At 38.1% G+C, this 22,815-nt stretch overlaps 1 protein-coding gene across 11 annotated transcripts in view; it reads right to left on the bottom strand.

Moving 5' to 3' along the window:
• The window catches only part of TEAD1 (TEA domain transcription factor 1), a 295,771-nt gene that overhangs the window by 72,581 nt on the left and 200,375 nt on the right, over positions 1 to 22,815 (bottom strand). For 6 of the 11 annotated variants that reach the window (XM_074273020.1, XM_074273019.1, XM_074273024.1 and 3 more), the window contains 3 exons: positions 11,092 to 11,156; positions 8,559 to 8,621; positions 8,408 to 8,470 (listed from right to left, as the gene is read on the bottom strand). In XM_074273020.1, the coding sequence (XP_074129121.1) occupies positions 8,408 to 8,470; positions 8,559 to 8,621; positions 11,092 to 11,156 (191 nt within the window). The remainder of the gene's footprint in view (positions 1 to 8,407; positions 8,471 to 8,558; positions 8,622 to 11,091; positions 11,157 to 22,815) is intronic. The other 5 variants (XM_074273025.1, XM_074273027.1, XM_074273026.1 and 2 more) reach the window with 3 other exon arrangements.

The following is a 22,815-nucleotide window of genomic DNA, read 5'->3' as shown; positions in this document are numbered from 1 at the left end:
ATGTAACGCCGACAAGTCCAGTCTTTTCTTCAATGCTGGACTTTGTCCAACCTCCAACATATATACTTCTGACTTCTAAAATGAACCAAGGCTGTGGTTAGCACTGAAAAAAAGCTTTCCCCACCTGAAACATCCTCACCTATAATTTTATCCAAGCCTTTATACTTTCTAAAGAACAATAATAGAATTATCAAAGAATGAGCAGGGAGCAGCTTCAAGGATAAAAAGGTATCTGAAGTTGGTGGTTCTCAAGGGGTATTCACACAGCCACAGAAAACAAGAAAAAACTCCCTGAAGGAGAAGGTTCTTATAATGATCCAGCACTAGCTACCAGCAACCCACCTTTCTTCCTAGTACTAGAAGCACAGGCTATTCTTAATGATTAATAGTGTAACAAAGAATCTGAGGAGGAAAATGTCCTTTAAAAAAATACCTGGAAGAGAGCCATCTACACCCAGTGACAGGACTATGGGAACTGAGTGTGGATCATAACATAGCACTCTCACTCTTTTTGTTGTCATTTGATTGCATTTTGTTCTCTATTTTTTTTTTGACCTGATTTTTCTTGTACAGCAAGATTATTGTATAAGTGTGTGTGTGTGTGTGTGTGTGTGTATTGGATTTAACATATATTTTAACATGTTTAACATATATTGGATTACTTGTCATCTAGGGAAGGGAGTGGGGGGAAGGAGGGGAAAATTTGGAATACAAAGTTTTATAAGGGTCTATGTTGAAAACTTATCCATGTATATGTTTTGAAAATAAAAAGCTGTAATAAAAAAAATACCTGTAAATTTATGGACAGAATAAGAAGGGAAGAATATTTATTAAATGCCTATTAATCAGGAATATCTGAATTTAGATTCCTCATATACTTATTATCTGGGTGACCCTGGGCAAGTCAGGTCACTTTGTCTGCCTCAGTTTCCTTATTTATAAAATGAATTGGAGAGGGAAATGGCAAACCACTCCAGTATCTTTGCCAGAAAAACCCCAAAAGGGACAAAGAGTCACACATGAATGAAATGACTGAACAATGACAACAAAATGTGCCAGGCACGGTTCTAAGTATTTTGCAAATGCTATTTCATTTAATAAACTCAGTCCTGTGAAGTAGGTGCTATTATGAACCTCACTTTACAGTTGAGGAAATTGAGGCAAACATATTAAATAACTTATCCAGAAATACACAGTTGATAAGTATCTGCAGCCACATTTGAACTTGTCTTCTTGTTTCCAGCTCCCATGTTTATCTACTTATCTTCCAGGTCCCAAGTATAAAAGGGAGTCAAAAGACATAAGGCCTTTTTTTATTCCTTCCCAGTGGTTACCAAACACTTAGTTTTTATTCTGATTATATTGTTTATTGAGCGATTTATGTATATATTATGATTATATTTGAAAGAATGTAGACTCCTTGAGGGCAGGGGCTGGTGTTCCAAGGGCCTAGTAATAGTGCTTAGTAACACACAACAGGTGCTTAACACACACTTGTTGAAATTGAAATTCAGTTGACTTATCAACGTAAAGAAGATGAAATTTAGTTAGTGTCTAAAAGTTACTTTTTGAGTTTTCTACATAATAGTTTTCTTGCATCTGTCAAGAAGACATTGACCTACTAAGCTGAGAATAAGGAGACAAGAAAAGTGGGAACAATTCTCAAAATAAAAAACAGGTGGTGACTTCTCAGGCAGTGGAATGGTTTCCACTCAGGCTGTATTTCTGTCAGCAATATTAAAAGCTGGCACATAGGGCTTTCTTTATCTGAAAGATGCCTTTCCCCAAGGTCTTTGGAGCGGCACTTGGAATAGGAAGGCAAGGAAGTAAACATTAATTTAAACTGCATAGTTCATGCATGGGCATACACTATGAGGGAGAGACACTTTTCTGAATATTCTCTAAATTCTTCTGTTGCTTAACAACCTTTCAACTTTTTAATGTGTGTAAAAAATACCCAAATAAATTACCCAAATGAGATTATATTTGTAAAGCCCATTGGCATAGTATCTTGAACACAGTAGGCACTTAATAAATGCTTTTCCTCTTTGCTTCCTCATTCTACCCTCCCATGCCCACTCCAAACAAAAACAATCCTGTAGTCCTTACAATTGTTTGGGTGTCTACAGATTGGGACTGAGATAAAAAAAAAATAATATTCTTAGCTTTTGGTCTACTCATCCCCTTCTCAAAACCGTAAAAATTTTAATGTGTATAAGAAAGGCAATGAGGGGGAATGGAAGAAGATCACAATTTTTAAGGGATGAATGAGGTTATTTTGTAATCTTGTGGTTATAATCATAATGTGATAGGGGTCACAAATTTAAAGCTAAGAAGGCCCAAGGACATCTCTTTGTTACTAACTCACTCACATTACAGTAAAGAGATTTTAATAAACTTGCTCAAGATAATACAGAGAGCAATCGGCAGACCCCAGGAATAGAATGTAGTAAACTCAATGTGCTTTTCCATTGTAAAATCCTGCCATATCCCTTGGGTTTGAATTCAGTCTCTGGCATTTACTTGCTGTGTCATCAGAGATATTTAACCTGTCACTAAAACAAGGGATGAAAATAGAATGTCTTTAGTGTCTACCTCATAGGACTGTTATGAAGGTCAAATGAGATAATATGCTTAAAGTGGAGCATAAACTTTAAATTTAAATAGCAGTTGGATAGCTCAAACAAAGTAATAATAAAGTACTCCAATTAAGTATTAGTCTTTATAAGTGAACATTCAGGATGACTGTGATTCGATCCCTTAACTGAGAATCAGTCACAAGGAATCTCTTGACTATGAGATGGATGGTGGCTGATGTACCTTTGATCTTAAAGTTCTATGACAATTCCTGTGTTCTCCTTAACTTGACTAATAGTGTTCTTCACCACTGACAACAAGGCAGACAGGACTACAAGTTATTTCACAGGATCTCAGATTTGTAAGAGAATTTATGCATAGAGTCTGAACAGGAATCCTCTTTTCCCACAAGTAATCATCCAGCCTCTTTGAATACCTTCAATGATAGGGAACTCACTATTTCTCTAAAGCAGCTCACTTAGTTTTTTTCCCCTCTACATTATTAGGAAGTTTTTCTTAATACTGAGTTTCAATGACCCTCTAATTTCTACCCATCCACCCATTTTTACCCTTTGGAGTGAAGAAAAACAAACCTAATCCCTCTTCTACATGACCACCCTCCAAATATTTGAAGACCTGGATCACACATCCCTGCTAAATCTTCGCTCCTCTATGTAAACATCCCTAAGTTCTGGAAACAGTCCTTATGTGGCTTTACTTCAAGAACTTTTATCATCCTGGTCACCCTTCTCTGGGCCTACTTCAAATGTCAATTACTTTCCTAAAACATGGAACACAAAACTGAATGCTAGACCGCTCCAGATGTAGTCTGAGCAAGGCAGAGCCGAGTAAGGCTCCTTCATCCTGCTGATGTTAAACTTCTAAGAATGCAGTTGAAAATGATTAACTCTTCTGGCTGACACATCAATCACTTTTGACTCATACTGAGCTTGGAGTCCACTAAAAACCCCTGGGCAGTCACCACATGAATCACACTTTTTCTATTCTGTACTTGTGAATCTGATTTTTTTTAATTCAAATTTAGGACTTTATTTATTTATCCCTACTAAATTTCATCTCATTAGATTAACTCATTGTTCCAGCCACCCTATTACAGGGTTCTTTGAAGAACACTATTTTTTTCACTCATTAAAGCTCGTACTCTAGCCTCCTTTTTTGTTCTCTCCCTCCTTTCCTCTCTCTCTCCCCTTATATCTTCAGGTTTTTTGCAAATATGAAAAATGTTAAGCAAGTCAGGGCTTAGGATAGAATCCTACAGAACCTCTACACTTTCAAGAGAAAGAGCATTGCTCTGAGATCAGTTCAAAAAAGAAAACCCCACCTCTGATAATACTTGTGTCAAAGGTGGGCTTGCTCCTACATAAGATGGAATTGGACTAAATGTGCTGATATCTCTTCCAGCTCTTGATCTGTGATCTTGTGATTTCTCCAGATGGACCTTTCCCTGCTAATCACCATTCTCTGGTTTTAAAACTGCTGCTTTCTAAATCACACAAACGACTTCTCCATGCTAGTGGCTTTGGAAAATCCAGTTAATGGTTTGGTTGAATCTGCAGACCACAAGATAACTTTCTACTTCCCTGCCCCATAGAGAATAGAGACTTCACCCTTCTGAATTTTTGGAGATGGAAGGCATGTCAGTGCAGGCAGAACAAAATGAGATTGGTATGGACTTCCAAAGATGGACAAACCACTCTCAAAGCAGGAGAAAGAAAGGGAAATGAAAGGGAATGAGTGGATACTATGGTCCTTTTAGTTGTCCATAAACAAAGAATCTCTATGATTTATGTTAAAAAGGAAATTTTTTCATAAGAAACTTCAAGGTCTCATGAACTGGATATGGTTTCTGAATTCCTTCTATGATTTCCTTTCTCATCACCCAATGTCTCTGCTAAGAAAGGAGCATTTGGTCTGTTGGGGAGTCTGGATTCCTTTATCTCAGCAGCTGTTACTAAGCTTTTCTTTTAACTTCATTTCTTTATTACTTAGAAATGACTTCCATTTAGGAGTTCTTTTTGTGGGGCTCATCGAGTCATCTACTGATTTAGGTAAGTGGACTATAGGACTGAGGGAACCAAAGTAATAGGCTTGATCCTATGCCCTAGGTTATTCATGAAGGCCAGTGACAAAGAAGAGCAATGTAATGAGGTACAAATTCTTGTCATTAAACACTAAAGAAATTGAGTAGAAAAGTGTGACTAGATCATGAAGCTTATTTCTCCCACTGGAAGAATGAATTCAAGGGCAACTCTAACTATAATAGGTTAGGAAATGTCAAATAATGGAATATATGGCAGCTATGTTTTGATCCTGTGCAGTTATATTTATTGTATATAAGTATATTATATATACTTATTGTACTATATGCAATATTGTATATTGTATTAACAACTACCAATGGGTGCTGTCTCTGGCAATATCCAATAGGAATTCAATTATTATCACTTATCAGAATTACGAAACAAAGTTATCTACATTTATAACTACCCTTAGTTCAGCCACTTCCCAAGTACTACCATGCTCTGATGTCAGATAAAGGTAACTCTAGTTAGACAATCACATGAGACAGCTGAGAAGTACAACTAAAAGTAATAGCTTTCTAAAAAGCCCTGGAAGTCCCAAAACCTTTTCCAAGGGTCCTTTGAAAAAACTGTTTTCATAATAATATTATTATGACATTTGATTATTAAAATACTTCTTCCCTTTTCCAATTAGGTATCCGTATAAGGCCAAATTTTCTTCATTACTTCAGGTAGAAAAATTGCAACAGATTGAATGCAGAAGCACATATGAGAATACAACTGTCTTCTATTAAGACAGACATTAAAGAAACTTGCAAAAGGAGATAAAATAATGTCACTTCTCAACAAATTTTTTAGAAAAGTTATTTTTAATAAAAAATATATTATTTATCATAATATGTAATGGGCTTATTTAGTTATTTTAATTAATAAATTTATGCATATTACATAATAAACTAATATTTAATTAATATATATATTAACATTTTATCCATTTTGATTTCTAATAATAGATATAACATATATAAACAAAAACTCTCTGGAGTCTCCAATAATTTTAGAAGTATAAAGGGGCCCTAGGACCCAAAAATTTGAGAACCACTGCCTTAAAGGTACTATCTAGATGTACTGTTGGTGATGATGATGGCAATGGTAATAGCGTGGTAGTAGAAGTAGTGGTGGTGGTATGTAGTAATAATAATAGTAGTTATCAACATGGTTTTAGGTTTATAATGTCTTTTGGCTCATAAAATTAAGACATTAAAATCTACAACCTATTGCAATGAGGCACTCACTCAAGATTATTCCATAGGAGAGTTCTCAGCCGACAAAAATTGCTCCTTAGAAAGTTCTCTCCTCACCTGTCAAAATCCTAACCACCTCTCCAGGACCACCTGAAACAGGTCCTCTTCCCAGAAGCCCAGTAAGAATACCCTACTTAAAACTGACCTTAAGCTTTCTCTGAACTCTTATGTCACTTCTACCACTCATAAGTGTCTCATATGCCCTCTCCAGACTACAGGAACTTTGAAAACAAGTTCACCACTTAGCAGGGTCTATGTTTTCTTGAGTCTCTCATCAAGTACAAAAGCTCAGTTAACACCGGCTGATTAAAAACAAATCCATCTGATCCCCAAGGTTAGCTAACCTCTGCTTAAGACTTCCCAAATCAAGTCTCAATTCTTCTCATCCCATCCCTCCTCCCTCTTCAAACCAAAGTTTTAGAAACCTGTGAATTTGCTACCTGGAGAGGAGCAAGGAGTATGGGGGCAACGCTAGTGAAAGTGAAGGGATAATTTTATTTATTTTTCAAAGAACTTACAAAGGACATTTATAGAACAAAATCCCAACGGTAGTCGATCTTTAACCCGTATTTCCCACCTCCCCTTCCCCTTCCCTATCTAGAAAGGTTGCTTTAAAAGAAGAACAAGGCAGAAATATAGCTCCCAAAAGGGGAGAAGTCTGCTTAGACTATAGCTTTGCTCTACAGAGAGTGAGCATCAAATAGAGAGAAAGTGCAGGAGAGGCATTCAAAACATTTCACGTGGGGAACAGGAATGAAGCATCTCTGAATCATGTGAACATCTTTAACTAGGTGGCTCAGGAACTGGGAGGCCAGTCGCCACTTAGGATGGCCACATCTGGAGGTAGGAGAGCATCCCCTTGTTAAAAAGCAATATCTACAAAGTTGTCTTAGTTCTTCAACAACACAACTGTTCAGCCAGCGCAGCTAAAAAGCCAGCCACCATCAGCCATACATGCTTGCCAGCATGCTGCCCATTGCATATGGAAAACCAAATGCTCAGACCAAGTAGGCCTATGACAAAGCCAGCCTGTTATTTACATAATGAAGTTCCAGGATTCTGGTAAGCACTGACAGGGTTTCACCACTTAGTACTGTGAAATTACTTTTTTTTTTTTTTTTTTTTTTTTTTTTTTTTTTTTTGCTTTTGCTTTTTAGCTAGAACAAAAACATGATTTATTTAATTTCTGGGCCAGTCAAAACTCCACAAAGAGTCTCAGGCAAATAGGTTGAAATATTGGCCAACTGAGCTATTTGGATTTGAAAGTGAACTTCTCCCTATATACTAAAACAAAATCTCTTTGAATATCCAAAACAGAACAGCAGGTGGGTAATTTGAGGAGGAAAAGCTGCATTCTCCAATCCATCTTTTTAAAGATTTTATTATTTTTTTTAATTTTCCAAAAGCTCAATTTTAAGGAGTACCTTTTAAGAGAACTTTGAACATGGGATATTGTATATTTCGGTGATAGCTTTAGAAGTACACATAATTTAGGTGTTAGTCTCAGGATGCAGAATGAGACATATTTTAAGGTAAGGTTACTGTTATAAGAATTTTGTTTTCAGTTGTTGTTGGGGGTTTTGGGGGGAGGGGTGAGTGGAATGAAGGAAAAAACAGATTTTTGTTAACTGAAAAAAAATTAATTCAAAAAAGAAATAAATTAAAATCCTGGGTCAAAGTGCCAACAAAATGAAAAATCAAATGTAATATAAAAAAAAAAAAAAAAAAAACATTTTTACTCAGAGGAGGGGAGAGGAAAACACTTGCCTTAAGAGCTGCACATTCCACTTACAATAGTTTTTAAGTGGAATGGAGGGAAAATTCAGCCTAAGAAATTTAGCTTTGCTCAGTTGGGCTTAGTGCAGCTCATTAATAGCCATTTCCCCAAGGACTCTTGAAAAGCCCTTTTCAAAGCACCCATGAAACTCATGGAGGAACACTGAAAAGAGTCAAATTTGCAATGCCCCTTCCCACCTCCTCCCCGCCACCCCCTACCCCCAAATGGAAAGCATCTCTGTGCGCCCAATCTCTTTGTCGATTGGGGGTATTTAAGGACCCCGGCCAGGCCTGAGCTGGCTGGCACATGTGAAAGGGTTAAAAAAAAAATCATGTTTGTGTGCTGGGGAGTTATCAAGACTGAGCTTTACTGTTGCATGTGCCAATGGTTAGAGAAGACCAAATCCCAGCAGCCCCACCGCCCCAGGAGGAGGGGGAAGAGGAGGAGGAGGAGGAGGAGGCAGAGGAGGAGGAAAGGCCCAGACAGCCCAGTGGAGTGTGGAGGCCAGGAGGAGAGGAGAGAGAAGGGAAGAAGGGAGGACACACACAAAGAAATGTAAACAGCTCTCACATGCGGGAAAACTAGGTTACCCGACTGGCAGCCCCAGGCATTCAGCAGTCACCATGGCAAACAGGAAGGGAAAGGCATAGCAACCACAAGGCCCCAAAGCAAGAAGAAGCAGCAGCAGCAGCAGCAGCAGCGCATACCTTCAGCTTGGAATGAAAATCACGAGATTTCCTTCTGGCAAGAACCTGAATGTGACTAGACACCTGCAGGGTAGGGGAAGGGAGGAAACAAAGGAAAAGCCTGTAACCATGGAGACGAAAAGCCCCCTGCAATTGGGCCAGCCAAACGTACCTTAATGGCGGCTTGAATTTCCCGAACTTTCTTTCTTGCTAAGACCTGTATATGACTAGACACCTACATTGTTCAGGTTTATGGAGGGGGGAAAAAAAACAAAACAAAAAAACAAACAAACAAAAAAAGGAAATCAAAGATAAGGTCGCTGGTCCTGGGGGGGATGGGGTAGGGAGTGGGGGGAAAGGGAGTTGGGGGGGAGAGGGGGGCAGGTGGGGGAGGTTATTTGCGTCTGGACAAAGCTTTGTTGTTAGGGAGACACATTCCCAGGCAGACACCAAGCTCCCAGCAATCCTCTTAGGCGCTAAACATCACTGGCTCATCACTGCAGTGACTTGGTTCGGGATAAAAGTTGCATCTCCTCAGAGTTTGTCCCCCCCCAAGCAAGAGATTCAAGGACTTGCTGAGAAAACAGCTTGGTTTTGTTTTAAAAGAGGAGGATTAAAGCAAATCAATAATACTGATGATGATGATGATGATGATGATGATGATGATGATGATGATGATGTTAATGATGATGATGACCATAATAAGGCTAAATAAAGGCATGTGGCTCTCCCCGACATCTGGGGAGCAAAACATCTTGTAGCTCAGGAGAGATTCATTCTGCCTGGAGATTGGGATGAGGTGGGGTGGGGGAGGAGTTTGAGCCTATGAATGAAAAGCTTTGAATTCTGTAGCAAATGTTAAAATAATACGGACATGTAAATGAGATCTCGAGGAGGAATGGCAATACTCAGCTAGCCAGGCATTTGGGGCTCTTATAAATATCTTTAATCCTTCTACTCTTTAGGTATTGATTCTGTGCCAAGTGGATTTGCATATTATTACAAAGCTAAATGTGTGAATCCAGGCCAGACCATCCAGTTAAAAATGGGTGATGATAAAGACCGCATGAATTTGCCTAACAAAACGATTGTTGGAGAGTTATCGGGCCCACTGGTACCTTAAAAAAAAAAATCCCCAGACCACCTGAGCGTGGAAAAGATGCCAGGTTTCTGGGACAAAATGACTGCTTTACAAATATATTTGGGGCTTACTGTGTAGCCCTCTGTCGTTTTTTAAGAAGCCCCAGTGAAGGGAGAAGGAGAATAACCTGGAGTTTATTGATACATAGGACAAAAACAATTTTCAGAAGACTGCCGGTGGTCCCCCAATTCCATGTTTCCATTATAATGGAGGAAATGGGGTTACATGCCATAAACATACCACCCATTGAAAGCTCCGAATCTCAGACCCACTGAGTAACAGCCTCACTTCAGATATCATCGGCCTATTTAAAAACAGGCTCCATAAATGCCTTTAAAACATCCCAGTTTCGCCTTCCATTTCAAGTATGTTTTGAATCTGTTCTTTGTTCCTTTTCTATACATAAGGAAGAGCGAGGAGCATCCTGTTCTCCCCAGCTCGACTCCCTCGTGCCCTTTCCCCTGGTCTCCTCCATTCTTGTTCTTAGGATTCCCTTAATTGGGAAGGGGGAGACACTGCCAGGGGAAAACATCACCCATCCAGACAATGGCCTGCCTATGTGAGCTGGCAGGAGGCCACCTTTTGTGCTGACTCAGCATCACTTTTCACACATGGAGCATGCTTGGGTAAAAGCCTCTTCACCATCATAAACACTAATGAAAGCAACTCATCAGTAAAACAGAGAACTGGAGTCTGTTGCTCAAGTTTAAAGGGGCCACAATCCCAATGGATTTTTTCCTTTTTCTTTTTTAAAGGCTGCCGCCAGGTTAACCAGCACAATGCAAAGAGCTGTTTCCTCCTCGAGGACTGTTCATTTATCAGTTTGCTCCAAGAGCTAGATATGAAGTAATGTGATAAACATGACAGAGCTTATCTAGGTGTCAAAAAGTAAAAATAAAATCTAAGTCTGGCCAGAGGCTTAGGGACTATTCTCTAGAGGAATGAAAAGGGGAAGAAAAGGGTTAAACAAACCTGCAAAGAAAAAGGAAAAAAAAAAAAAAAAAAAGCTCAACAAACCCTTGGACTGGGTCATTTAAGGGATAACTTCATTTCAATCACTGTTACTAGGGACAAAAAACTGCGTATGTTCCAGTTCCCTGGTTACCTAAATGATCATTCAAGTCTGTTTATGTCGATGCCCACAGCAGGCAGGTATTGAAATGATGATTGATGTAGAATTGCTGGAGGATTTTTTACATGTACATCACCTTGAAATTTATTTAGATTGCAAGTACATGTGCACCTCTACTTTTCTCAGAGTGACTGCTAATGCACATTTTGGGAAGAAATTTAAGAACTCAAACAGATTCTAAGAATACTTCTCATATCAGTTTCTGCAGCACATTTTGCCCCATACAGGGTGCAATAGCTGCGTGTGCCAAAGGGTCACTGAAATGATGAACAGTAAAATCCAAGGCCATTTAAAACTAACATACTGAGATCTATGACAGGGGGCTCAACTCGGGAGCTCCTCGGAGCCTAAGCACAGACAGCCACTGCAGCCAAATGCCTTTTGGGAATCATCATTCGCTGACATGCACAATTTCCAGTGATAATATTTTACCTGTTTCCTGGTCCGCGTCTTCCCTGTTCTGAGTTTGATGTATCTTGCTATTAGTTCATTCCTACCTGAAACAAAGAAGATGGCACAATAAATATTAATTAATGAAGGGCGAGTACCAAAGCTTCTGCAAGTTCTAAGGACAATCAAAGATCACCTAACATAAAAGCTTCCCCATCCTTGGAAATTAAGAACTGATGATGACATTGGAGGAAAAAAATTTTGGGGCGGTTCAGGGAGTCGATATGGGAGGGAAATTATACATTTCCATAATCACCTGCTATTCATAGTACAAAATTAAGTACTTTGATAGAGTTTTCTGTATGTGTGAGCTTTCATATATAGAAGCAATGTTGGTTTTATCAGAGAAAGGTCTGTAAGCACCCATACAATATGAGTGCAAAATGATCTCATTCCAAAGCTAGAAGGGATCCTGACCAGCATCTGGCCTAGAGAGAGACAGCCTGATACAATGGGAACAAATCTGGAATCCAAGAACCAAGGGAATCAACCTACCCTGACCTCAATTTCCTCATCTGTAAATTGAAGGACTTGGTCTAGAAGGAATCTGGGGTCCCTTCCTGCTCTAGGTCTATGATAAAATGATGAGACAAAATAAAACCTGGTCAGTCCAGTGCCAGAATCTAAACAAGCACTAAGTGGGGTTCCATTTTGATGACATGATGAATTTAGACTTGTAACTGGATTTAAAACAGTATTGTTTCTTCTGAGATTTAACATGATCACTGGTTTTGTTTACTCTTTCCACCTGCCCCACCATGATTAGAATGCATCTACACAACCCCCATCAGACCTGTTCCCTAGTTTAAACCAAACCATAACAGAAGATGCTTGTTCAGAATCAACAGTGTCACAAACTGCCATCAAAATGTATCTGTGATCACATATGACACCAACCCTCTCAGGAGCCTGAGGGAGGTGCCCAATCCAAACAGGAATTTCCTAGTTCTACAGGAGGAGGTATGAAGTAATCAATGAAGCATCTTTCCCCCCAACTTTGTTCAAGAACTTTATATTTGTGGTTTAATTGCTGTTTATAACTATACGGACAAATACACCGAGGCAAGAAATCGCTTTTGCGCATTGCTCATTGAGTGGGAGCAATATTTACCCAAGAGAAAACATGATCATACAACCATTTCATCCTGACATTTCCTCATGCCAAAAGCTGCCCTGGCTCTGCCCACCTATTCCGCCATACTATCTGCTCAGCAAACTTGACACTTTCCATCAGATTGGAAACAGGTAGTCTGGGAGAGAATTTCATGAAGCAATTTTTGGATTTCCAGTGGGAAAAAAATTTTTTTCTCACTTTTCCTCTAGTTCAATCCCCTTATATTAGAGCTGATTAAAAAGAGGCCCAAAAAGTACAAAGTGACTTGTCCTATATTTCTCAATCAGGCCTAGAATATTCTATCTCTTTATTTATTTCTCATATAATCCCTGCCAACCCCAAGACTCAGCTCAAACTTTGGCAGCAGCCTCCCCTCATGCCCATTCCTCTTGTATGTTAAAGCCTTCAAAGGTTTCCATCCATCTACTCCCTAAATATCTGACAGATACTTAGTTATTTCTGCTTTGCCCCTCCTGCCCTTCTCCATCCCAATTCCACACCATTACAATATAAGCTCCTAGACCAGGGGTTCTCAAACTATGGCCTGTGGGCCAGATGCGGCCCACTGAGGACGTTTATGCGGCCTTCCGGGTTATGGCAAATGGGCTGAGGGCCAAAGACAGAATGTGAGCTTTTGCTTTTATTATAGTCAGGCCCTCCAACAGTCTGAGGGACAAAAAGTTTGAGGATCACTGTGACCTAGATGGTTAGCATTTTTTCCTCATATTATTTGGGGGGGATGGGGAGGGCATCTCCAGCACTTAATACAATGCCTGACACATAGTAGTAGAATAAATGCTTGTTGAGTCACAGAAATGATTAAGGGTATAAAGCTCCACCAAAAATCAAGACCACTTTTCCTTTCACACCTTTCAGATCCCACAAAATTATAGTCAAATGTATGAATTTACTCAAAGAGAAAAGAAAACCTATCACTGCTCCACTCTACATGAAATACAATTATCTTTCCTTAGTTCTGTTCTGAAAAGACAATGGGAAGTCAATGGGTTCAGAACTTCAGTGACTCAGAGAATGCTTGCTCCTTATTTTATACCCCAACCATTTCCCTGTTGGTAAATCCGTCCTCTCCCTCAACATTACAAATCTAATTGTATATATTACTTATTACTGTGTGTTTGATAACACTATAATATGTTCTTAAATATTATTGAATTTCCAAAAGGGGAAAAAAAAAAATGGTCCACTTTATAGACTCTGCTTCATCTCTGTTTTATTGTCAGGACCCAATCTCTTGGCAGATTACCTTGCTCTAAGCAGATTCCCTAGCTCTTAAGGAGATCTGGCAACGTGTGCTACATAAAAAAACAAAACAAAACAAAAAGTGACAGCTCTTCTTTACTCTAGAAACAAAGAATAAGTAACAATGGAAAGATAAGCTCTAGTGAGCAACAAGATGGTGGTTCCCAAAAGGTTATTCTAATCTCATCTGGCAAAAATACACCTGATGATTGTATAAATGTTTCACTGAAAGTCCTCTTCAAGGGCAGAGTTGTTGTGTTACTTTCCAGATATACTGTTCAACCAAGAAACATCCAGGACCTGTCACACTTTATCCAGGTCTCCAATGGCAAGCTAAATCTCAAAACTGAAATAAATAACGTGGGCCAAAGCAGAGAGGTACTAAATTTTTCCAAGTCAGCTCCTTTCTCAGTTGATTTCTTGTTCTCTAGCCTGAAACACAGTTAAAGTTCTCCATGCCCCACCCTACCTCTCTATGGATGTAGAAAAGGTAGATTTTAAAAAGGAAGGCTTCCAGATAGGCATAGGAATGCTAATGTACTGGGTCAAGACTTACCAAAGAACTGGTTCGAGATTTATTCTGCAACTAAGCAGAAATAATTGGTAGCCACTGAGTACCTGTGGAAGTTGCTGGGGAGAAGTTTCTGGAAAATGGCTTCATTGGAACTCAAAATTTTAAAAAATAAATGTTGAAAAATTGTTTCTATATGTAATTAGGGGGAAAATGGCTTCACTCAAATTTTCCTTCTTCACTTTCTTGGTGTTCCTTGTAATAACACAGAACTCATATCTGATGCCAACTATTTGCAATTTGCTTAAAAAGTCTGGTGATGGCAGGCCTGGCTCTGCTAGGATGACCTAATCATGAGGACTAAAAGGCTGGCAAAGTCTGTATGATCAGTCTCCACCCTATGGCAGGATTTCACTGTTTGCCTTTTCCTGTGTTGTCAAGAAAGGTGATGAGCAATGAGAGAATCCCAAGAAGCTCTGGATTTCCTATTGTTCCACCTGAATCTAATTCATGGGCTTGTCTTGTCTTGTTTTTTTATTAGGGAGGTAAAGGAGGCGGCATGTATTTTTTTTTTAAAGCATAAAGGAGTTCCATTTCCCGTGCTAAGGGCCATGATGGATGGCATCAATGAACAAAATCCACAGTAATCCCCAGCCCTTAAGCATTAAGCTACTCCTTCCTCTCAAACATCTTTTACTACAACTTCTCCCAGGATGAACAATTACAGATGTGGAAATTGTCTTGTCTACCCAGTAGTGGCTAATGAGAGGGGCATTAGATGGGAAGCAGGATCAAGAAGCCAGAATAATCTACAGACTAGCACATCAGTTCTTAGATTATTAAAAGGTTGGCTCATTCTCTCTACAGCCAGGTGGCACAGAAGATAGAGTGCCAGACCTGGAGTCAGGAGGCTCATGAGTTCAAATCTGGCTTCAGACACTTACTAGCTTTGTAACCTTGAGCAAATCACTTAATCCTGTTTACCTCAACCTCCATATCTGCAAAATGAGTTGAAGAAAGAAATGTCAAATCATTTCAGTATCTTAGCCAAAAAAAACAAAAACAAAAACAAAAACCGAATGGGATTACGAAGAGTCAGCCATAACTGAATAATAACAATCATCCTATCTCACAGTAGCTCTCTCGATAAATTGCAGAAATCTTTTATCCCCATAAGAAAATGGACCAAAGATGACTTTACCAATATTACACAAGAAAGCCTCTGATATAATTACATCTGGAGAGCCAATTTAAGTTCACATCTGAAAACTAACTCTACCTTTCCATTAATCACTTTAAAATCAGAATTGTAATCAGCAAGCCCATGTGGACCATAATAATTCCTCTCAAGTCTAGGAGCCAGCAATATTTTAAGGGACAAGAGCTGGGTTTGGTGAAAATAATCCATTAATATTCTGAAGAACTGTAAAACATACATACACATTTTTTATTTTGAAATACATTTTATTACAAACTTATTTTCCAATTGCCTAACTTCCCCTTACATCTATCTCCTCCTCCCAGAATTTCTTAAAAAAGAAACAAAAAACTCCAATCAGCAAAACCTGCCAATATATGCAATGTTCCACATCCAAGGAACACTCCCTATTCTACCTCTGCAAAGGAGTTGGAGTAGGGAGAATCTTCTTAATCTATCTTTCTAATTAATGCCAGTAAGAGTTTGTTCTGGTTTACAAGTTACTTTAATGTACTCATATGAAATACCAGAACCAGATCAAATACTGATTTAGTTCTATGCTATGACTGTATTCAAGGACAGTACTGTGAAATGGAAGCAATCCCTACCTTTCAAAAGCTAAGCATGGAAGGTGGAAGGAAGGTCTATTGGTTCCCCCAATAGGAAGACACAGATTTAATGATGGACTGCCATTTTAGCATCAGCCTAGCTCATCACCAAAGGGTAACTGATTGCCTACTCATGGGGAAGAATTTTTTTTTCAACAGAGAAACCCACAAAATGGTCTACTTGAATACTGAGGGTTTATAGATCTGCACCCATCTTGGAATTGTCTGCACCAGCAAAAGCTGCTATCAGATTTGTTATTAATAACAGCCAACAATGTTACATTTTACTATTAAATGATAATAAGTAGCATCTTGGAATAACGTCTGTCTATTTAGAATTGGAGCCCTATCCAATCTGGATCTTCCCAAACTGCTTTCATATAAACACCCCACTTCATGAACCCCCAACTTTAAATACGCCTTTTCAACCACAGTGCTTTCTTATTATAGCTCTCTAATCTCTCCATCTCTCAGAAGTTCTAGCCTCCATCAATGCTCTGTACAAGTAGCATCCCCTATATAAAGTCTTTCTTGACATATCCCACACACATATCCCATTAAGTGCCCCTCTTCCCCCCAATTATTAGGTATTTACTTTGTATATATTTTGAACAGTCTACTTTCCCCCAATAGAATAGAGTGTTTGCTTTCCCCCAACAAAAATCCTTTAAGAGCAGAAGCAATTCCATTTAGAACTATAAATCTAATACTTAGACAGAATCTAGCACAGACAGGGGTTTTATAAAGGGATGTTGAAATGAACTGAATTGATTTGATTTGATGAGTCACAAAATGAAACCAGCCTTTAGGACAAAAGAACACTTTCCCACTATGTAATTAACTGCTTGTGGGAAAAGTATATAGGGTAATATGGTAAAGTAGAAAGTGTATATGTGTGTTCTCCATACTGAAGATCTGAGTTCAAATTTTGCAGCTACTTCTTGCAACCTTTGTTGAACAAGTCCCATTTTTTTCTCTTTACCTCATTTTCCTCTTATGTAACGTAAAGGGGTGGGAACAGATAATGTTTAAATTAGATACCTTCCTCTTATGCTCTTGAATCTGAAAATCCTGAAAATCTAAAAAAAAAAATCAAGATTACAAACTGGTAATTTTTTAGATTTTTATTTAGAATTTTCAGAATCAATTAAACATCTCACTTAAAACTAAAGCATTGGGTCCTTTTAATTTTCAATATATTAAAAAAAATCATGATGAGTTAGATGATAAAACCTATTGAGGCAGTTAAGTTGTGCAATTGATAAACTTGGAATGAGGAAGGCCTGAGTTCAGATACAGTTCCAGTCATTTACGCATCTGTAAAATGGGGAAATAAAACGGGAGAATAACCCTTTACTTATCTGGGACCTGCCAATCATGTCATTTCTCTCTGGGTCTGTTTCTTTTTCTGTCACATAACTGACTTTAATGACCCTCGCCAGTCCTAAAATTCTAGGAATTCTAGGATGTAAATAGTAGACAACACTTGTCTACAGGATTCCCTAAATACTGCCGAGGAGGTCTGATAAGTACGCCTCTTTCACACATACAATGGGAATAAAATATTTGGGGTTTTTTGGTTTCATTCTTAAATAATAGAAACCGATGCAAGCATAAGCAAGATAAAGGACTAATCATTGGTTTCCATTATGTCCTGAATGATCACAAAACCACCTGACAAAGAAGGGCACAAAGGCAGCAGGAAGGAAAGACCAGACAGGATAGTAGAGAGCCAGTTTCTTTCGATGGGCTTGCTGGACATGGCAGAGCCAGAAGGTTGGTGTAAGTTGTTGTGGTAATGGGACGAGGCTTCAAGGTCATGTTTGAGGCACAGCAAATGGTAGGGTCTGTGGCTAGAAATTGTAGCTCAGAAATGTTCCACTTGGACAGCCAAAGTGCCACTTTGTAATTGAATGGAGGCAGGGAGCCACAAAGAAAGGAGGCAGCAGGTGCTTCATCCTCCTGCTCCTGCCACTGTTGGCCCTGAATGTTGACTCCACACTAATATTTAGAACTGGTCTGCTCCAGATCTATAAGGGGCACCTGATGAAAGCTCTCCTTCTGCCTTTCTGTCCATATCACTGATGTGATAATGTTCCCTCTGTTTTCAGGTGAACAAATAATTAGATTCCGGAGGTGAACTGGCACTTGTCAAAGACCTTTGTCTTGAAATCCCCAGTTCTTAATAGTGGATAGAGTCCCTGGACTGGCTTCCGGAACATCTGAATTCAAATCTGCTCTCAAACACTGTGAGACTAAATTTAGCAAGTTGCTTATTCTTTCTATTCCTCAATTTCCTCATCTATAAAATGGAATAATAAAAAGGCTGTTGTGATGACTCAGTGAGACAAAATACATAAAGCATTTTACAAATCTTTCAGCACTATCAAAGTGCTATAACTTTTATCACTGTTGCTACAAATACTTATTGACTGATTCCTTTCAGAACTCCAAAGACCAATATTATCAAACATACAAACTGACTTTAGATAGAAATCTTAAGTTTCAGCATCAAGATATCAAAATATATTTCAACCCTAGCAAAAGACCCTTTTTTGTCTAGAAATCTAGATGAAGTAAAAGAATAATAATGATTATAATCTCCAGATTGTTAAATCTTGTTATTAAATTGAATTAAAACAAACAAACGAAAAACAGATGAAGATTTAATTATCCTGACACACTTTTGGATTTAGGTACCAATTTAAAGAAGCTAAGTTTTTCATTCAAAATGTCTGCCTTCCAGAGTATTCGAAAAATGTAAAATCTACAGGATAAGGGATATGATCTTTACTGAGCCCTTATGATACACACACATATAAATTATGCGATGAAATAATGACCAGGTTTAGCCATGGCTTCAAGAAGTTCTAAATCTCATGAATGATGATAACCTAATAGACGTGGATGAATGTCATGAGCAAAGCAGAAAGAGGGGGAAACAGGTGACATAGCAGGTAGAATTCACAGCAAGAGTGGCACCGAAGCCCTTTGCACACAGTCACAGAACACGATTTTTTTTGGTTTTTTAATCTTCAGCATCTACTATAGTGCACCTGGAAAACAGATCACTGAATGATTGACTGATACTTTATCTCTCAGAAAATTCTAGGTCTTAACATTTCAGTTAATCTCTAATAATCAAGGGTGAGAGGCAGTCAAGTGAGGAGGAAAGAACAGTGGTTAGGATGACTTGTAAATTCTGCCTCTGATAATCATCAGCTCTGTGATTATAGATTCAATAGATTAAAACACCAAGAATTCTGCAAAAGCTAGCACGAGGGCAGCTATATTAATACATAGGCTTTAATGCAAAAAAAGTACTGGGAAAAGGGGGGCTACAGAGGAGTTACTAGGGGTTTGCCTTCTAATACCTGGGTCTTATAAGGGGCAACTAGGGTTCGGTATTAACAAGGAAGAGGATATGATTTATAATTCTTTTATTTAGACCAGTAGACCTTAAGAAGATTAACAAAAGAATTCTATTAGAGAGCCAAGTAATTCATTCTTAGTTATCAGAAAATAATGAGTTCTGTACCCCCCAATTCCACTTTGAACAAATTCAAAACCCTATAAGTCAATTTCTACCAGGCAAGTCTTAAATAAGTTTCTATTAAAGATATAAATTGCATTTCTTCTCTTCTCAGAGGAAATTCAAGAATGGGGTAGATTCTACCATATAAATTAACATAATATTTATTAGAATTTCACTCATCTTGAAAGAAATCCTCTAGATTAGATAAACAGCTTTTTGCCATGTTTCCCCTCACCCCCATTTGCAGGAAGGCAGGGAGGTACAGACAAAATCAGTAAAACAAATTTTCTTGACTTTCTCCTTCATAAAGATATCATACGCTAGAATCACATTTCCAGCAAAGATTGCTCTTAGGAAAATTTGGTTATCTATAACAATGAAAGAGGATTAGGTTCATAACTCTCTAAAAGTCTAATAATAATAATAGCACAACAACAATAGGAGGACTTAAAATTTATGTAACACTATATATAACGCCTAACAGTCAGGCACTCTCCCTAAGCACTTTATAATTATTATCTCATTTTATCTTATTTTTGGCAAAAGATACCAGAATGGTTTTTATTTCCTTATCCATCTCATTTTTACAGATGTAGGAAAACAGAGGCAAATAGGGTTAAGTGACTTATAGAGTGTCACAGAGCAAGTAAGCATCCAAGTAAAGTGCTAAATCTGTCATGAATTGTCATGATGATAGACAGATTTAGCACTAGAAGGAATCTCAGAGATCATTTAAGTCCAAGCTTTTGAACCCATTCACTTTACAGATAAGCCAAATGAAATACAGAAGTGACTTACTCAAGAATTCACACACAATGAGTTGTACATAATTTGAATTCACATCTCCCATGTTCTAAAGCCAATACAATCTCTCTTCAGAAATATAACATTATCATTGTTTTTCCTGGATGAATTACCAGACTGATTCCTTTTGAGTAATATAGAACTCAGTGAAGAATTAATTCCTTGTAGTCTTTTAAAGATCAATGAAATAAACAAAATGTTATCTGCAAACAGGATCACTTGTAAGTAATGGCCTTTTAGAGGCAATTTGTCTTCTGTATCAGCTTTATGGTAGAAATAAAATTGTCCAAAACCCAGAATGCTCTGTTTCATGAAGAAGCATGCTAATTGTCACAGGAGATTTTTAAGTGAAAGTTGGATGACTATCTATTAGAGATAAAGAGTTTTTAACTTGAAGCCTTTGGAGATATTTCAGGACAAATGTGAATGGGGAAAAACATTTGTCTTTATTTGTAACTCTATTTTATTTTATGCATTAAAAAACCCAAATATTATTCTGATAAAGCATCCATAGGTTTCATCAGACACTGCCCAAGATTCTCTGACATCAAAAAGGTTAAGAACTACTGTTGTTCTCTTTATTTGGGTACATATTGAATCTGATGATGTCCCTGATGCCATGAGGCATAACCAGACTGTCTACCTTTCATCTGTGTGACACTGAACAAAATCATTTAATCTTTCAGTTTTCTCTGTCTTAGAAGATCTTCCTATACCACCTTCCATAGGTACGTTATATACAAATTAATCTAAGTAACCTAGAATAGCATCATCAGCTTGCAGCAAAAAAGACCTGGACATTATCTAGTCCAACCCCCTTATTTCACAGTTGAGAAAACTGAGGTTGAAAGAGATGGAGGGAATTTACCAATCAAAGGCAGATAGTAAGTGGCAAGGCAGACTTTGAATTCGGGTCCTTTTGACCTCAACCCTATGGCCTGCTTTCCATTTGGCCAATGCTATGTCATCTATAAAGACTAAAAACCTTTTGAATATTTTCTTTTAAACTATTTAAAATCTGAAATGATAGGTGATAACTGAGCTGAGAAGGCAGAAGAGAATGATGAAAATAAAATCACAAAAGAAAGAATCTGGATGTATTCAGGGATCTGCAACTAGCCTTCTCTGTGACTTCAGGCAAATTGAGAGCTTCTCTGGGGCTCCTGACAATGGATAAAAGTCATTTCTGAGGTCACTTCCAACTCTATAAGGAAAGCACTTTGTAATTGTGAGAAATGGAATCAGAAAACTTTCAGATCACTGATATTATACCCAGTTTTTATTGTGGCATTATGCTTAAAGGAAAATGACAGATCTTTTTAGATTCGAATTCACAGGATTGCAAGATATGTCAAGAAGAGGATCTAGTATAACCTATATTCAGAATGAGTCTCCTATTGAATAGTTTAGAAAATATACATTTTCCTGTATATTCAGAGATGTAAAGAAATTATTTCTTCCTTTTTTTAAATTGCCTGTGAGTTCAATTGCATATTTGATCAGTTCCTGAATAGATAGGAGAGAAACAGGAAATTATTAATATAAGTGAAGTTTTGAGAATATGGAAGTTTGATGGTATCTGAAATACTGACCCTGGGAAGGATTCTGAAGGGACAATAACTGAAAAGTAAGAGAAAGTTGGATAGAGATGAGAGCAAATAAAAGCTGGATAGAGTCTGTTTCCAAGGTGGCAAGATGGCAGCAAAGTAAGGTCCACATACTAGCTAGATATAAAAGGGACAGGACTATCCAGCCTCGATTGGAGATACATTAAAGCAAAATCCTTTCTTTGAATGGCAAGAGTCACTTTCTTTTGAAAACTTCAACTTCTGTGTGTGGTATATTATAGGGAATGAGGTGGGAGGCCCTTATTCAGGCCAGGCCAATTTGATGAAATTAGAGCACTGAGAAGGCCAGGCATGGACTCACTGCATGAACAGAGACATATCAAAGAAACCACAGGTTTATTCTTTCAGCCAGAACTCTTCAAATGAAAAGTAGAAAGAGCAATGTTTCTCAGGTACTAAGTCCAGCAATTGGCAAACTGGTTTCCTTTTAATCTGGAGTCTCGTTCTTTTACCGCAATTGTAAGGATATTTCCAACATTTACAAACATTCTCAAAAAACATTAATGAAGAGTGTTATGATTAGGTAAAAGACTCCAGATTAAAAGGAAACCAGTTTGCCCATTGCTGGATTTAATACCAGAGAAACCTTTCTAATGTTTTTTGATTTTGGTGGTGGTGGAAAAAACAACAAAACTAAACAATTCAGGGACCCACCTCAAGAGACATGTGCAACATTGCCCATCCATTAAGAAGAAACTTGATGTAATTGTGGAAGCAAGGGAAGAAAAGTCATCAGAAAATATCAGAAAATAGGAGTTGCATCTCTCACTTTCTTGGCCCCTGGAAGTTTCTTGTCTTTTCTTTCCCAACTCCCAGCACCCTCCTGTCACTGAAGCCCACAACGCTACCCTGCAAAGGCATCTCAAAGGGAAATGATCCAGCAAAAAAAGCCCTTGTGTGGATAAAAGGTTCCTCAAGTCAACAGCTGCTTAAGCAGTTTAAACCAACAAGCAAGATGCCCTCTATTTAAATGTTATGAGGGAATCTATTTTAAGCTTTTAAAAATATTATGGGCAGGTGTTTAAGTAGAACGCACACTGTGTTCTGT

This window comes from Sminthopsis crassicaudata, chromosome 6 (genome assembly GCF_048593235.1).
Source record: "Sminthopsis crassicaudata isolate SCR6 chromosome 6, ASM4859323v1, whole genome shotgun sequence".
Lineage (NCBI taxonomy): Eukaryota > Metazoa > Chordata > Mammalia > Dasyuromorphia > Dasyuridae > Sminthopsis > Sminthopsis crassicaudata.
This window is presented reverse-complemented; position numbering and strand designations above follow the sequence as displayed.